The 18,194-nt window shown below is 36.7% G+C and overlaps 1 protein-coding gene and 1 pseudogene across 1 annotated transcript; both read left to right on the forward strand.

Moving 5' to 3' along the window:
- Positions 1–662: 662 nt before the first annotated feature.
- ppm1na (protein phosphatase, Mg2+/Mn2+ dependent, 1Na (putative)) lies at positions 663–9,030 on the forward strand. The gene is made up of 6 exons (XM_052107248.1): positions 663–1,347; positions 2,892–3,463; positions 7,066–7,183; positions 7,341–7,455; positions 7,751–7,814; positions 8,046–9,030. The coding sequence occupies exons 1-6, from the start codon at positions 945–947 to the stop codon at positions 8,073–8,075; spliced, it is 1,302 nt and encodes a 433-aa protein (XP_051963208.1). The 5' UTR covers positions 663–944; the 3' UTR covers positions 8,076–9,030.
- A 3,578-nt stretch (positions 9,031–12,608) lies between these two features.
- Positions 12,609–17,966, forward strand: LOC127629697 (4F2 cell-surface antigen heavy chain-like; annotated as a pseudogene).
- The last annotated feature ends 228 nt before the right edge of the window (positions 17,967–18,194 follow it).

Genomic DNA, 18,194 nt, shown 5'->3' on the forward strand with positions numbered 1-18,194 from the left:
TTGACACACCATAAAATGCTGAATGAACAGTGTGACAAGGCACAGCGGTCAAAGACATCCATCAAGAGCATGTTTACAAAGACAAATAAAACACAGCACAAATGGACACACAAACACTTTTTGTGTGAAAGGCCCCTTAGTGACTCTAAAATCAAGATGCAAACAGTTAAAGAATGGGATTATGTTGTTTAAAGTGTACATTTTATTTGCTATATACTACATTTACTCTATACACATTGATCCACAGGATGTGTACCCAATTTTCCTCTTACTATTTGGTAGCATATTCCACATTTACATAATTAAAAACTGTTATAAACAAGAGGGTTTGCAAATTGTACACATCCCACTAAGACTCAATATCAATATAGTGTCCCAATAAATTCCATCCTGTTTGCCTGTCCCTGAATTTTATATGTAACATGCAATATGCATCCATGCTTTGGATGCTTATCATGAAACACTGTGTGGTTCATCAAGTGGAAGTGAATCCGCAAACTAATCCAGGCACATTACGAAGTAGGGATTAGATGATGGCCTAAAACAGAGGGAGCGAGTGACAGAACACAGTGTAGCTAGCGTTAGTGTCTAAGGATAAGTGGACATAAATAGATTGGCCAATCAGGACTTGATAGGTGCTTGGCAAAAGTGATAAACAGACAGAATCCATGAGACTTCAGAACATAAGCTTCTGTAAATTCTACCCAATGGCTTTCATGTGGACCAACGGAGTCAAGTGAGCTATTGTACAAACAAAAATGTCTTTAGCATACAAAAAGTGACCAAATCAATTGTAAGATTTGAAAGCACACCATTTGTACAGCCAGCACCCCTTCTTTATTGTCTCAAACTCAATTTGAGGCACTGGATCACCTCCAAAGACCAGGAAGAGGAATTTGAGGAGTAGTACTAGCAGGAGACTCAAGTGGAGAATCCGGGTGGCCATGAGAACAGCCAGGCGGGCCAGCACCGTGGAGGTGCCCTCTTTTCTGAGGCAGCTGGTGAAGGAAACTGAGAAGATGGTTACCTTCTTCTTTAAAGGTGGGCGAAGGCACCCAGGGACCGATGAGGATGACTTTGATAATGAAGAGGACATTCCCAGCCCCTACCTACAGATGCCAATTTTGAATAAGGACACAGAAGAGGGGGGCTCAAAATGTGGCATTAACTACGCCATGGCCAGTATGCAGGGATGGCGTGCCCAGATGGAGGATGCCCACACCTGCATGCCAGAAATGGCTGATGGATTTCCAGACTGGAGCTATTTTGCTGTTTATGATGGACATGCAGGGAGGACGGTGGCTCAGTATTGCTCCAGACACCTGCTGGATTTTATTCTTGACACAGGTACTCACAGTTTATACAATCTACAGTATATGGTAGTCAAATAAAGCTGTTTGTAGAATACTAAAATAAATCAAACCTTCATCCCTGCTAGGGTGATCTCAGTGGTTGCTAGGGTGCTGTTATATGGAATTTAAGATGTTCAGAGGGATAGGCAGTTGTTTTCTGGCCAAAATCAAAAGACCTCACCCCCAAGTCTGGTACCTATGTTCTGGCCCCTAGTAATGACTCAGTTTCCTCCTTGAATGTTAGGATTTTATTTGCCTGTTTTATTGTACATTGTACAAATTATAATCTGATCGAAAAAAGTGATAGCACACCTCTACTCATTTTAGACATTATTCATGTCTTTAAAACAAGCTGGATGAGTTAAGACAAAGTCACATTTACCTTTATATTGCATAAATCATTGGGACATCTCAATGGGAATCTGAATGATCAAGAATTTCGCCTGGTGAATTTCCCTATGCTAGGGGGTTCCACTTGAGCATTTTCTTGCTTCAATATGGGACACAATTCCATTAATATGGTCTGTTTTGACCTTCCGATTGGGCACGGGGAGTCCCCCACCAGCGATTCACCGCTAGGACAATAGTCGTCATAGCATCTTCATTTCGGCCATAATACGGGATATCCTGGCTAAAAGTTGGCAACCTTAGGTGATGATTGCCTTAGCATGCACCGCTAACTAGATAATTGAATAAATCTTTTTGTTATTATTATTATTAATTTGCCTACAACTAAAATTGGCACGTTTTTAATACTGGGTGGAAAAAGAATGTTATCCAAAAGCTATTGGACAAAAAACATGACAGACCACTTCAAGGCCAGAGCGTCAATCATTTTAATGATAATCATAAAGCTGAACTTTGTATAAGCTTTGAAATCAATAAAAAAGAAAGGAATATTCCAGGTTCAATTCAAGTTAAGATAATTTTTGATAAAAGGCACTTACAATGGAAGTCAATGGGGCCAATCCGTAAACGTTAAAATACTCACTATTTCAAAAGTGTATCCGCGAGAAGTGGAATATGCGTGTAAAAATGATTTTAGTGTGATAAAATTGCTTACAATGCCATAATGACGAAATGTTGTAAACCCTAAAACGACCATTAAATTGATGATGTAAGCAACTTTACAGCTCAAATAATACACTCACTTTCCCATTCACTTCCATTATAAGTGCCACTGTAACCATGATTTTTGCTTCTTCTATTTTTTAAAGAATCACAAATTTTGTCAACTTGTATTGAACCTGGGATATCCTGTTAAATGCATTGTGGCAAGAATGAATACTGTGTATGGAGATAATTTAATTAATAGGCTTGGCTGATATATCGGTTGACATTAGTCGCATTAGCCGCACGTCAAGAACATGCAACAAATCTTAATCATGGTCAGAGAAACTAGCCTAAAAGCTTAACCGTCAGTCTGTAACAAGCTTCAGTCAAGTAGGTTGAAAGTCAGGTCAGGAGACAGATAGAAAAGCCTTATTTAGAAGTTACATTAATTGACCCTGTGATTAAACAGTATGATTATATAACCAGGTGGCGTAACGGTGGGTGAGGATGTAGAACAGGTCAAAGGCGGCATCAGAGATGGCTTCCTTGGCATCGACAGCCACATGTACACCCTGGCCCGCAATGAGAGCTGGGACCACAGTGGTTCAACAGCAGCTGCTGTTATGATCTCTCCACGGAACATCTACTTCATCAACTGCGGCGATTCGAGGACCTTCCTCTGCAGGAATGGCCAGGTGTTCTTCTACACAGAGGACCACAAACCCTTCAACCCACGTGAGAAAGAGCGCATCCAGAATGCTGGTGGATCCGTCACCTTGCAGCGCATCAATGGCTCACTGGCCGTGTCTCGGGGTCTTGGCGACTTTGACTTTAAAGAGGTGGAATGGAGGGCTCAGACTGAACAGTTGGTGTCACCTGAACCTGAGGTGTATGAGCTGAAGAGGACTCCAGAAGATGAGTTCTTGGTTGTGGCATGTGATGGTGTCTGGGATGCCATCAGTAATGAGGAGTTGTGTGCGTTTGTACGCAACCGCCTGCAGGTCTGTGACGATCTGAGGGACATCTGTGCACAGGTCATTGACCTCTGCCTATATAAGGTTGGTTTCAACAGATTGGCAGTAGATAGTGTATCAGCCTCAGACAGCATGCCCACAGGCTGTTTACAGACCATCTGGTACTTATTGCAAACAAAAGTTTCAAGCACTTCACCTCCAACTGAAATGATAGATTTTTATGAAACTTCAGGTCATCAGGGTGGGCAGGTTTTCAAACAGTCTGCTAGGAAACAAAGTCATGTTTACGGGGTACCCGTGCAACGAGTGCTTCTATACATATTTTGGATAGCGCATACTGTAACTTTAAAGACAACACAGAATCCGAATTGGGGTTTTTGGCTTTAAGTTCTTGTCTATCAGCTTTGAAGCATCTATATGCTAGTTTTCTCCTCAAAGTTGTAAACATTAACCTTAAGCAGATATACATTTAAAATATACCACCTAATGAAAAATATAGAGGGTTCATCCTGCACTTACTGCTTTTTTCCAATCAAATACTTTCTAGTATGAGAATGTCCCTCCCCTAATACCACCAGACTAACAAGTAGCCAATCATGGCTCATCATGGCTGTGACATAACTAAAGCCTATTGGATAAATCCCTTTGTTATACTGTATACCACCCAAACATTCCAATTCAATAGAAAATATATCAACACTGAAAGGAAAACTGAGCTCATCAAGCAATTATTGTTGTAGTTGTAAGAATAATATGAAACAGTATGCAAGGTGAAATGATAAACATTTAAAATAATAGTATATGACTTTGTTGTCGCATGACCACATTATGTTGGATGTAAATAAATAAAGATGCTAAAATCGCTGGTTCATTCCCAATGAAATTGGAAGATCAAGTCGAGTGCATTGTAGGGATGGGCATTTTGAGTAATTTTGAGTACTCTTACACATAAGAAAACGAGTAATCGATTACTTGAAATTTAGAATTTAAATTCAACCTTGAACATTTGAACCTGTATTTCTAATAAAAAAATGACAAAAAACATTCACACTTACACATAGAAAAACACTGTACATTCCAAGTCTTTAAAAGCGATACAATCATTTTAAATAATGACAGAATAAAATTTTTTGGTGAACTGTTCCTTTAACAACATCAAGCAACCACAGTGCCAACCAATGCATTGAGTTGTAATGGCAAGATTTAGTCAAGAAAAGCAGATTAATTGTATCCCATGGAAAGTCAAAGGCACATAGAAAAATCGAATTGCATTATTCGAGTAGTGATTTTACTAGTCGAATATTTAAAGCTGAACAAGTACTCGATTAATCGATTTCTCATGCACATCGTTAGTGCATTCCAATAAATTTGTGGGATATCGTATTCAATGCTTTGTGCTCACTAGAGGTGCTAAAACAACGATTTTTAGTCGCTTTTACATAAATTACAAGTAAAACAGCAGATTAGCAGTTCAAAAACACTTACTTTTTGCCCTGTTCCTCACAAAATGCTATCTTATAACATCAAAAATCTCTTTTACTAATGTGCATGACTTCTGCATTACATAACCAACTCTATTTAGAAGCTTGTTCAAGCCTATAATATTACAGTAGTTCAACTGAGTGTTGCATATGTGTGTCAAAAGTGTTGTAGATGTGCAAAATTATGTGGTTGTTTCATTTTGTTTGTCATGTTACATTTGCTTTTTATGACACTATCGGTTAGGATAAGGTTCAAGGTTTAGGGTAGGTAGTTTTGGTTGATTTAAAACTTGATAGAGCATATTATTCTTAAAACCTCCTCTGACATTTCATCTAGGAAATATCGCTATATGTGCAAGGAGCAACGTAATATGATTTTGCAAATATTTTCCAGTAAGTCTCTACATTTTTCAGCATGTATGTACAAACATTTGCGAAAACTGATGCATAATAATTTAAATAGGTTATTTCTTTATAACTAACCGGTATTCTATTATTGTGACATCATCAGAATGTCTGGCTTTGCAATACAAAACAGTAGATGATCCCTGAAAATGAATGCCACTGTACCATCAATGTTGTCACATTATAAACATCATGGCATCAATATTTCATTGTATACCACTGACCTGCATCATTAATGAACAAATGACTAGAGTCAATGACTCAAGTCTGAGATTGATTAAGTCATCTGGTATTGATCAATTGCCAGACATAATGTTTACAAGCAGCCTTCTAAAATGGTAAATTATTTATAAAAGTATTTCTATAAAAACATATTATAGGCACTATATTTCCCTGCCGCATGTTAAAGTGAGGAAGATTACAATGCACGTAATAGAAACAGCTTGACCTGTTCTTTATGAAGATACTGTGCTTTAAATAGAATGATTACAAGAAAGACAGTTAGAGAGAGAGAGAGAGAGAGAGAGAGAGAGAGAGAGAGATGGGGATTAAGGGTGAGATTCAGACTAAGTTTTCAGGTTCAGGGAGATCCATGCCTGCTACTTGACCAGGCCAAGAGAGCCTTTTGTTTGTAACCAGTCTGGATTGGCATTAGCTGTCTGTGAACACAGTGATCTGAATTCTTACTTGAACTCTACCACTTCCTGTTTGATATTTAATCATCTATTATAGAGTTTTGTGTTTCTATTTCTTAGTGTGTTCTAGTATTATTTACATATCTATTCTATTATAATATCATGAAAAATATCATAGCATTTGTTGTGAGATTAAAAAAAATACATTTGTTTACACATTTAGGCAGGCTTTTTTAAAGGGGCCATGACAAGAAGAATCAAATGTTCCTTGATCTTTTGACATATAAGAGGTAATTGTACTATTAAAGCATATACTGTAAGTTTCAGAACTCCAAATTTCTTCCTCAGTGCAAAAAGATAATTTGTTGAAAACAAGCTGCCAAAATGACTCATTCTCTTCTTCCTTCACATTGTGATGTCACACTGTGGTAAACATTTGTATCTGACTGCCTCCACAACAACACAACAACACCTAGTTTATCTTATCACTTCCATAGCCCGTTCAGTAGTGGTGAGCAGTGAGATGGCAAGGAGAGTGCATGTCAGTCAAGAGCAGAGAGCCAATCATAATAGGGGGTGTGTACTGTCAAGTCTTAAAGGAGAAGCAGCACAAAACCAAAATGAGGGTGGAAAAGGATTATGTTTTAAAAATATATGACAAAATAACTTTACTAATATTATAAGTTCACCTCAAGGAACATGAATAATAAGAAAAGGCATGTCATGACCCTTTAAAGTAAAATATCAGGTAATCTACACTTTTAGAAAAATAAAACATGTAATTGGGATTCTATGTAGAAGACCTCTTTATAAATAAAAACAAATAACAAAAAGTGTTTTTTTAGGCTAAACAATAAATTAAGTTAAATAATACATTATTATGGCTACTTCAATTTCTAAAAGTGAGAAAGCATCTTTAAGCAATGTTTACTTAAATGTTGGAGCAATAAAACAAAAACAGAATTCATAAATGTTATGGTCAATTGTGATGGTTTCATAGAATCTATTCACCTAGTTACAAAGAATGAAGTGAGACATAGAACACAGGCTCTAGATAGATGAGGTTTTATAGGTTCTATAGTATTAAAAAGTTCTAGAAAGTATTCTTTCAATATTAAACTTCTGTTTAATTTTAGATTATTAAAATGTCTCTCACATCTTCCAGGGAAGTTTAGACAACATCAGCATCATCATCATCTGCTTCGATGGCGCCCCCAAGGTTAAACCGGAGGCACTGCAACATGAGACAGAGCTGGAGCAAATCATTGAGCAAAAAGTGGAAGGTAAACGGACCTTTTCATTCAGTATAAAAAGTTGCAGATTCTATAAAGAGGCCTGATTAGATGCAGTAGTCCTCCTAGCAGATGCGTGTAATATAAAGTCTCCAAAATGTTAAGAGTTTCTCTGTATAATCATATCTTTTCCTTTAACATTACTCAGAGATCATTCAAATTATCAGAGCTAAAGATAAGGAACCTGACCTGCTTTATGTGATGAAATTTCTGGCATCTGAGAACATTCCGGGCCTTCCACCAGGTGGTGGCATTTCATGCAAGTGAGTGGTACTGAAAGTGAGAAGTACCTGCTTTTTTTGGTCCTTTACAGTCTCTGAAAACATGATAGATTTTATGACTAATTAATGATGTAGTTAAGGGGGCAAGAAAGAAAGAAAGAAAGAGAGAAAGGACAGCAAGTGACCATATTCAGGGTAGATACACTATATGTGTGTTATACTGTTGTGTACCTTTGTGCTGATCATTTAGCCAACAATACAAAAAATCAATTTTTCCAAAAACATTTCCAGTGGACAAAACGCTTGCAGATTTCTAACTCTTTTCTTTCTTTTATAGGAGAGATTGCATAATTGCCGCATATCAAAAATATGCAGCAGTCTTTAGATCTACTGAGCAGATGGTAAGTGTTGAAACTTTGAAATCTTATTTCACATGTAAAATCTTTCTTGAATTAAAATTTGAATTATTCCTTCCACACAATGTAACAATTTAATTAAATCACATGCAGTTATTTGGTGTCAAAGTCATGAAAAGTAATTTATTACATATACATTTAATCTTTCAAAACATCAGTAAAACTAGTGATATAGTCATATTTTGATTTGAATTCTCATATATACTTTTATATTAGGAAACTGGCGGCTCGGAGGATTCCAACTAGTGGCGGTTAACCTGGAAATGGAATCAAGCCTTGTATCTCTGTAAACATAATAATCAGAGGAGAATAATGAGAGGGACATTTTCTGTGCCACCTGCTTTAAAGAGGTCAAACTGTTTAGCCAAACTGTACAATGTTGTTTATTGTAAACATAAAGAGATGGTGAAATTATCAAAGACTTTCATGAAGGCAAAGCATTCTCCAGTAGACACTGTGTTAAAGAAATTGTACTTCTTTTGGAATGCATTCACTTTATTTAAATAACTTCACTTTACTAACATTTCATTTTTCTAAATCTTCTGCAATGAATGCTTTTACATAATATTGTGGTTCTGGATTGTTTTACAGTTAACCAGGTTAACTAAAAGTTTAGCATTATTTGACAAGATTTTTATGACCCATTTTTATGATTTATGACACAAATGTCTTTAAAGGAATATTCCGGGTTCAATACTAGTTGAGTCAGTCGACAGCATTTGTGGCATAATGTTGATTACCACAAAAAAAAAATTGACTCGTTCCTACTATTCTTTAAAAAAAGCACAAATCTGGATTTCAGAGGGGCACTTATAATGGAAGTGAATGGGGCAAATTTTTGGAGGGTTTGAACAGAAATGTGAAGCATATAATTTTATAAAAGCAGTTGCATTAATTCTTCGGTTAAAATTTGTGTATTATTTGAGCTGTAAATTTGTTAAAAATCATAATTTTCACAGTCGTTTTAGGGTTTGTTTTGACATTACATCATGGTAACAAAGTTGTAAAATTGTTTATAACTTTACACAGAAAAGGTTAGTAAGTGATTTTATCACAGTAAAATCATTTTTACACACATATTATTTATGTCTTGTAGCTATAATTTTGAAACAGTAAGTATTTTATTGTTACATAATTGCCCTTCCATTGTAAGTACCTCACTGGAACCAAGATTTTATTTATTTATTTATTTTTAAGAAAAGGAGGGATGAGTCAAAATATATATATATATATATATATATATATATATATATATATATATATATATATATATATATATATATATATATATATTTATTAATTTTTTTTTAAATTTTTTTTGTGGTAATTAATATTATATTATTATAATATTATTACAAATGCTTTCGATTGAGCTCAACTTGTATTGAACCTGGAGCATTTCTTTAAGACAGGCCATTTCAGTATAGTCAATAATATATTTATAAGTATAATATATATAATATAATCATTATAATTTTAATTATATAGTCCTTGTATTTGTTGATTTATGTTTAGCTCTCTGTTTGTCTCTGTCTCATATTTATTTTTTCTCCTCCTTTGCAATGTGTATTTGATGCAGTTTTTTTTTTTAAATACATTTTAAATGATAATGTTTTTGACTTGAGTACACCTATAAAGATGTGTTTGAAAGGTCTAATTTTGTATAAGAGCATTTTCTCTTTTTCTCTCTATGTCTGTTTGGAAGTGTATATTATTGTTATGAGATCCCTGAAGTCCCAGGATGAAGGAGAAGGGTCTGTGTTGTGCAAGACTACTACAAATCATGCCCACTACAAGTTACACCATATTCAAATAACCGGAGAAATACTGATGTTTTGCAACAGTTGGATGTCACATTTATACACTGTGAGTGTTGTGTTTATTAGCAGTGCTGCAGCAAACCTACAGCTACATCTTCCCCCGCCCCTTTACCTAACCTTAACCACAATTATTAATTATTAAAAAACGAAAAGTTTGTAAAATGAATAAACAGACCGGAACTTAAAGGTTCTTATGAATACAATTATACCGCCGTGTCACTAGGTAGCAACAGTGACCATAAATGTGATGAAAATGAAGAGGAGAAGAAGCTAGCAGCATGCTAAGCTAATAGGCTAACCTATTGCTTGTGAGCTAACTGGAGAAACAGAACAGATAAATGTTTAATTTCACTTTTATATCTTCGGTTTAATAATATAATATGTGACATAATTTAGTTATTGTTTGCTATAGCCCATTTACACAGTTAAGACAACATGAATCACACAGTGATTAGATCACTTTACTATCCAAGGGGGCATTCCTTGAAATGGGCATGTTGTGTTAGTTTCTTGTCGACTTGCAAGATGCAGCAGCGCTGAAAAAGAGAATTGTGACACTTTTTGAACTCGCCACCACTGGTTCATGTAGATCTCAATATTTCCAAACAAATCCATGCTGTCAACCTGTTTGAATGGGTTTAAGCGGTACAGACAGCAGTAGCGACTATATTTGCAGCAATTTTCGGTAAATATTAAAGCAAAATGTGTATTATTTACTACAATGACTACATTTATAATAGCATTTCTTCTGGGGGGTGATGGAGAGACGGCATTAATCCGTATTTCTGTGTTTATTTTTGGAGGGAAGGGTGATTGCTCCCATAACGTTGAATACAATTATACTATATATGTATTAATATATTTCTCGTGCGTCTATGATCATAATTACTCACATCCTAATGTTATCTTATGTTAAGACATTCACATAAGCATGCACAACAAGTGGATATCAATGAATGTAAGCAACTGCTCAATTTAACACATTAAAGAAGGCAACCAATTGAAGTATAAGTACCTCAAATGTGTACTTACAGTACTTGAGTAAATGTACTTTACATTCCACCACTGGAAGCAGACCATGTCATAGGCCCCAGAGGAGACCTGGTCTTGAGTCGAGTTAAGGCTGTTGCTGCTGGAGAGAAATGGGAGTGGTAAAGAAAGATGAAACTGTGTTAAGGTAAATACATTGAAGGGCACAGTTTAAATACACATCGAAAGCCAATATTTCCCAAAGTTTTAATGAGGTAGAGATTACAAAAGTGAGAGTACACACCCACAGTTAGGTCCATACTTATTTGAACATTGGCATGATTTCAGTCAGTACATTGAATCTGAAATTAAATAAGGACTATGGACTTCAAGTGTAAACTCTCAGCTTAAATTTGTTGGTATTTTCAGATGTATCAAGTGAACATGAAGTAATTATAGACATTTGACAGACTGCCAATTTCAGAGGTCCAAAAGTTATTGCACAAGTTCCTATAAACCTAAATAAAATTATCATGTTTTATTCACACCTCTTAAATGAGGTGATAGAGAAGATACATTTGACACAATTTGGATTTGAAGTTATCTTAAGATAATGTAAAATTAAATGTCTTCCAAAAATACTTAAGTGATGGTCCAATAAGCACACTGTAATGTTCTTTTTAGGCTGCACTCAACACAATCTTTATGTAAATGTTTCATTGGTCTAATCAAAGTTGGGCTGCAATTCCAACTCCACAGTAGAACTGCCCTATTTACATAGCTTTCTTAAAAGATTAGACAACACAAGCAGCTGGCCTAAGAGATGAAGTTTTAAATGCAAGGGAAAGTGAATATTTTCCACATGCTTTGGTTGTTTTCAGTAACAAGTCTTCGCTCCCTAGACCTGGTACCACCACAAGGCCGTGCAGTCTCGGTAGCCATTTTTCTATTTCTTCCACTGCATTAGGACTGTCCCTTGATATAGCTATTATCTAACGATATTCATGAACTAGAGCTGGCTTCATAAAATACCGCTATTCATGAGAGGTCAGCTAATGCGTTAAAATGTCACAAAATGCAGTCATTTCATCAAGTTACCAGCGAGTGTGCTTGAGAAACACTGAAATGAATGGGGTTCAGTGCTGAAACTATTCTGGGTTTGGAACTATTGGTTGCCCCACGACACACGTGTTGTGTTTCCATGTTTCATGGGGACTTTCCATAGACATAATGGTTTTTATACTGTACAAACTTTATATTCTATCCCCTAAACCTAACCCTCACAGAAAACATTCTGCATTTTTACATTTTCAAAAAACATAATTTAGTATGATTTATAAGCTGTTTTCCTCATGGGGACCGACAAAATGTCCCCACAACGTCCAAAACACGCACACACACACACACACACACACACACACACACACACAAACAACAGGTAATTTCAAGGTTCTGCTAATGGCAAAATCCAATGTACAACAAGTTCTGTAGAATTTGTTAGTAAAGTGTTGTGTCACAGCACGTCTATAATAATCACTCAAACCCTATCTTTGGTCATCCTGACATACTTTTACTTTAGAAGAGGGTTAAAAACAGAAAGTACAGGAGCATTTGGAGCTCACAGAAGATCAGTGGAACCTGCTCTTTGTTGCGACTGTTTTAACTATACCAATGGAGCGTTTGTTCTAACAATGAACTGAAAACTGAAACAAAAGCAACCATCATAATCAGAAAGATCTTCTTTCGTTTTCAAACATTCCTAACAGGTAAGGTGCACCTTATGGACAAGGATTAGTCTTTCTACAGCAATTTATGTTAAAATGTCATGCCTAGTGTACTGTTGGGGAAACGTTTATTTTTGGTTGTATATATTTTTTATTACAACCAATGATTTTCTGAGCTCTCTGTAACATATTACTGTATTTGCAATTCCGTTTGTTGTCACAAATGAAATGACACATTTCTGCTGATTCCATTAGTAAAGCCAAGCATGATAGCGTATATCTTTCGTTCAGAAGTGTCTGAGAGGCTGCCATACTTGAAGTCACTGGGGGTTGGAGCTGTGATCTTGGAGGGGATGTTCCCCTTCTAACCTGAAAGAGATTGACCAACGACTGGGCACTCTTCCACAATTCAGGCAACTAATCATAGAAAGCCTTAAAGCAGGTAGATTTGCATGGTGAATTGTCTTGACTATTGCACTTGCTCTTATTTTCGTATTTAGCATTTCTGCCATTCACTATCTGATAACATTTAAACGTTTTGTAAAATGACAGCATCTCACTGCATTGGTTCATGATTGTACTACCCTTGAAATTCACTAGATGGCGCTGTTTAGCAATATTCTTTCAGCGTGGAACGTCACGCCCAGAACCATAAGTACAAATAAATATTTGGAGACTCAAGCCAGACTGTAGAAGCATATGAATGTCATTGGCTTAAATAACAAAATATCAAACCAAGTGGCATTTGAAAACAAATAATGAAATAATGACTTTACTGACTGATGGAAAACGTCTATCTCTACCACATAATTGTCCAATTTACTTCTTAAATCTATAATGAAGTGTCTATTTTAGTAGTAATAGTTTAACTTGGCAATTTAACACCATTTAATGCAATGCTAATTGATCCGACTATCTGATTTGGTTCAGGTGTATAAATAATTCTGGATCTTTGTGCATTTGAACTGTCTGAGCATCAGCTGAGTAATGACACTGAGCTTTGGTCCAGTACATCATTGCATGTGCAGGTAATGTATGTTCAGTCCCTCAACACTATTTAAAACAAAATGTTACACTTGCAAAAAGTACCATGGTATTACCATCTGATATCACTGTACCATGGCACCACCATAGTACTTTTTGTAAGGATAAAACAGTTGTTCACCCAGTGCTTCCACTGGATTAACAATTGATTTGTGTGGTCAAAATGAATGATTTATGTCACTATTTCTGCTTAACTTTGGTTTATTATCGTGCATATGGTAGTATTTTCCTCTCATGCACTCGTTGAGGTTCTGGCTGGAGCATGGTGTTTCAGGGTTTGGAATCTGTGACACAGACGCAGCCTTCTCCGCAAAGGTCAAATCTTCTGAAAACAGACTGATGTGTTCTGGTTGTATGGAAAGTGTGTGGGCATTTGGAGGAATGATTTGGAGAAGGTTGTATATTTTATTTACATCTTTGTTTGGAGCAACTGCCCAGTACTGGGATAGAAATGGATGTGTATTTATGGTTTGTAGACACTAATGGAGTGGAGTGTGTTGATGCAAGAGTTCGGTTCTCTGGATGACGAAAGGTATTCTGAAGTTGTTCAACTGAACTTGTACTGGCAATTGCAGTACTTGTCTATACATTCATTGTGAGCCTATAAAGAACTGTGTTGCATTGAAGTTAGTGTAATATGCCTATTAATAAACATGTTACAAACAATGAGCTTTAAGTAAGTCATGGCTGCATAAAAACTTTTTTCCCTCTCATTTTTTAAGAATTTTGATAGTGAGCAAACAGGAAATTCTCTTCCAGCACTTAACACATACAACCTTGTTGTTAATGGCTCACTGGTGGAGCTGGTTACAAAGCCACTTATTTCTCCTTCACATCATCCATTGTCAGTCCCTGAAGTGGCTGAAGCAATGGAGACCTGTCTGCAGGTGCCACAGGGAGACTGGCCGAGCTGGATTGTTAGTGGATGTTTCTTAGGACTGACAGTACCAATTGATTAAAAGAGAAGAAAACTCTTGTAACACAATATGTCTATGTGCTGTGTATGCCATGTATCATATGTTTGCACAAATCACAGGTAGGTGGAGGTGTACCGTGGAAGCTGCAGAGAGCCATACTTGTCCTAATGATGACTCTACCTGGAACACTCATAATTAAATATGGAGATGAGGTTCAGGTGAGTTGGGGGAAACCCTCTTCAACTTGACATTGCTCTGGTCACTGTTTGAAGTCACAATGATCTGTTGTGTTTAGGATGGTTCTTTGGACATGTCTGAGCACGTATACAGAGATAACAATCAACAGTTGAGCAGGTTTTGTTGGTGTTACTCAGAATCTGAAAGGGACAGCTTACCTAAAAATGAAAATTCTGTCATGCCAAACCCATTTGAGATGTTTTAAAGAATGTTGTGATCCCTGATTTCCAAGCGATGACTCATTTTAAAAGTAAAAAAAACACCAAATGTATCATTAAAGTAATCCATGCAATTTATGTGTCATATTCCATGTCTTCTGAAGACATACTGTTTTGGTGAAAAATTTTTTTTGATGTGAAATGTAATTTTGTAAATGTGTAAATAATATATAACTTATTTCACAACATATGTGTCCTGTACACTTTCATAAGAGCAACAGAGAAGTTCGTTCACAAAGGCTCTGTGATCACCCTAGAACTCGGATTCAAGTAAATTAACAGAACAAGTTCTCACATTAACAGAGCAAGTTCTCACATACTATAAACAGCACAAGTTTCACGTGAACAGCGCAAGTTCTCGCATGAATAGCATAAGTTCAACAACTTGTCTTGTGTGTGAATGGGTGAATGAGACGCAGTGTAAAGCGCTTTGAATACCGCTAAGTTTAAAAAGGCGCTATATCAGTGCAGACCATTTACCATAATCAATAATTGTCTGATAAACATGACAATTTTAGTCTTCAATTCTCTCCACTGGAGCTCCGGCCGACAAGCTCCACCCATCTCCACCAGGTGGCGACCTGTTATGAGTAGGAGAGAGAAGATTGATCAACCAAAAGAAAGAAACAGACATAGGAAAGCAGGGAAAGGAAACATAGGAACGGAACAAAAGGAAATAAAAGAAAACCCCATCCCCGTGATATGTCCTTGTATACTATGTGCCATTTATAATAATGTTTACGTTTTAATAATGAACCCAATGAAATATCCATATGACCCATTGTGTGAATTGCCTCTTATTGGGCTGCTTTAATGGCTGGTCATCCTTTGCTGCACTTTAAGTTTCTTAACCATCTTGAAAAATACATAATTTCTCTCTTCCACCAAATCATCATTCCACCACTCTGGTTCTTACTGTAACGGCATGTGGGTCATGAATTCCACCTAATTGGAGAGGATAGAGGATTTCAATCATGTTCCTCCACACAACAGTCTTTGGTAGAATCTATAGAATCTACAGCCCAATATCCATTTCTTCCTAGTCTGATTACAGATTCTCGTTGTCTAACACCCATTGATTGGAATCGTCTAACTGTCATTATGTTACACCTTCCATATTGTGGCCATAACACTACTAAGGATATTATTTCAGATCCTGACAAATCATTTTCATTGATGGCTATTTCAATTAACGGAGCATGTCTGTTAGAAGTTATTTTAAATTGATCCCCTTAAAAATTGAAATATTGGGATAAGGATTCTGCTATTCGGTCAGGAATTTGACCCATACGTATAACCTGAATATCCTCCACCATTTGGGCTGTTTTGGGCATGCTGTATGGTGCATCTAAAAATTGGATGATTGTCTCAGAACATTAGCCAATTCCTTTGCTGCATTATTAAGGTGCTGACCTACTGCAATAATATATAAAGCCCCATGAGTAACCTCAGTTAGTCCTTCTCCACCAGTTTTCCCCACCCACTGAGTGTACTCAATTTACTGAATCAAATATTCTGGTATATCCCCCCCATAAACTACGTGATTTAAGATTTTTTATATTCTGATGATTTTTAGAAATATAATATTCTAACTCGTTTGATAAACCATTTCCTTATTTGTGAGAAATTTCCACATGAAGCAAAATGTTTTGCAATTTATAATCAGTGTTTATCCACTGCACTGTTAAGCTAAGCATACTAGTTGGACTTACGTCTGAGCTCCAGATGTCTGTGTTCATGAGCTCATGAACGTGTTTTGCATCACAGTCAAACATTTTAGGTAGACAGGTTTCTGCAAAATAACGTCTGCTTGGCAGTGTGTAACACGACTCAATATGTTGTATGAGCCTACGAAATCCAATGTCCTCCACAACAGAGAATGGCTGGTCATCTGAGGCAATGAATTCCATTATTTTCTCTGTAATGCCACGGGCTTTGGCACAATTATTTGCAAATTTCTTAGCCTTTTCAAAGAGTGTGGCGACCAATGGTGTTGGTGTGCTAGTTGGGGTACTTTTAAGCATTGTTGTTTTGCTGTACTCTGCATATTGAATTGGATGTCGTGTTTTCAGGTGGTGTATCAAACCTGTCTTGCAAAAGTGCTTCAGCACCGTACCCCCACTTGAAATTTCTGCTGAACAAACACTGCAGATCGCAAATTTGACATCCTTATTAGAAACTTTGAAGAATTTCCACACTGCTGACATGATCGGCCTTTGCTCTGTAGTGCCGTGACAATGGCTAGATAGATCAGGAGTGAAATCTGGGATCTGAGGGGTGGGATGGGGAAGTATAAAACAAAAAACAAAAATGCAATTTTTGGTGACCAAAATTTCGGTGCATGCCTAGTAAAAAAGCTTAAATTTCCTGTTGTTTCTCACCAAAATTGATTATATGCCTTCAGAAGACTTGGAATATAATGCATACTGTAAGTCTGACTACTTTTATGATAATTTTGTATGTGCTGTTGATGTGACAACTTCTGCTTTTTATGTGAGAACTTGTTCTGCTCGTGTGACTACTTGTGCTGTTTTGCATTTGCAAGGTTTACATGTGAGACATTGTGAGAAAGCTTCTCTCATGCACTTTTGAACATGTATAGTCTGTGGTTGAAGTCAAGATTTTAAATAGCTTAAAATTCCTGTTGTTTCTCACCAAAATGTATTGTATGCCATCAGAAGTCTTGGAATATAATGCATAAGTATCATTACTTTTATGACACATTTGTGTGTTTGTTTAAGCTCGAGAGTGAGTCATTATCAGCTGACTATTGATAATTATCACATTATCAACTATTCCATGTAGCATTCATTTTCATTCACATTTTTGTCTCCATTTGAATGATTCTCTGGGTCCGGGTCAGTTGAAGCGACCTCTGACTCTTTTTCGTTCTCTGAGTCATTCGTGTGCTCGTGAAGAGGCTCTGTACTTTGGCAGTTTCTCCTTCCTCCTCCTCAATTCCACAGCCACACCTCCTTTAGCTTTTCTGTGCTCATGGGGCTGTGTTCACTTCCTGGTGTTGTTTAACTTGGGTTCTAAACCTCACACTCCAGACGCGAATTGGGCTCCCAGGCTACCTGAAAGTGGTATGTTTGTAACCAGCTCGGGTCTTGACCGACTAGGCCCCATGTCTCTTCGGTCAATAAAATTATGACCACACGAGGCCATTGACATAAAGCTGTTTGGTAACAACTCAGACATGTCCTGAGTTGTTACCATAAAAGGCTAAAAAAGTTTGATTTTAAGGCCTGATGTATCCCATGACTAGGCTCAGACTGAAACTGCTAACCTTTTTCACATTTTCTGTGCTGCTGTGCTGATTTTTGGAAATCTGCAGAATGAATTCAGACATGGTTCAAATATGTTAAATTGAGCTAATTTAAGAATAGGGTAGACTGCATGCAATTGTGTTTTTTTCAGTCACACTCAAGCTAAA

Source organism: Xyrauchen texanus, chromosome 36, assembly GCF_025860055.1.
Source record: "Xyrauchen texanus isolate HMW12.3.18 chromosome 36, RBS_HiC_50CHRs, whole genome shotgun sequence".
Lineage (NCBI taxonomy): Eukaryota > Metazoa > Chordata > Actinopteri > Cypriniformes > Catostomidae > Xyrauchen > Xyrauchen texanus.

What these genes read in the sequence shown, in the direction of transcription:
- ppm1na (XM_052107248.1), top strand. Translation starts at nt 945, where the DNA reads ATGAGAACAGCCAGGCGGGCCAGCACCGTGGAGGTGCCCTCTTTTCTG. An exon ending in TTGACCTCTGCCTATATAAG is followed by an intron (nt 3,464 to 7,065) that starts GTTGGTTTCAAC and finishes CACATCTTCCAG; the next exon opens with GGAAGTTTAGACAACATCAG. An exon ending in CATTGAGCAAAAAGTGGAAG is followed by an intron (nt 7,184 to 7,340) that starts GTAAACGGACCT and finishes AACATTACTCAG; the next exon opens with AGATCATTCAAATTATCAGA.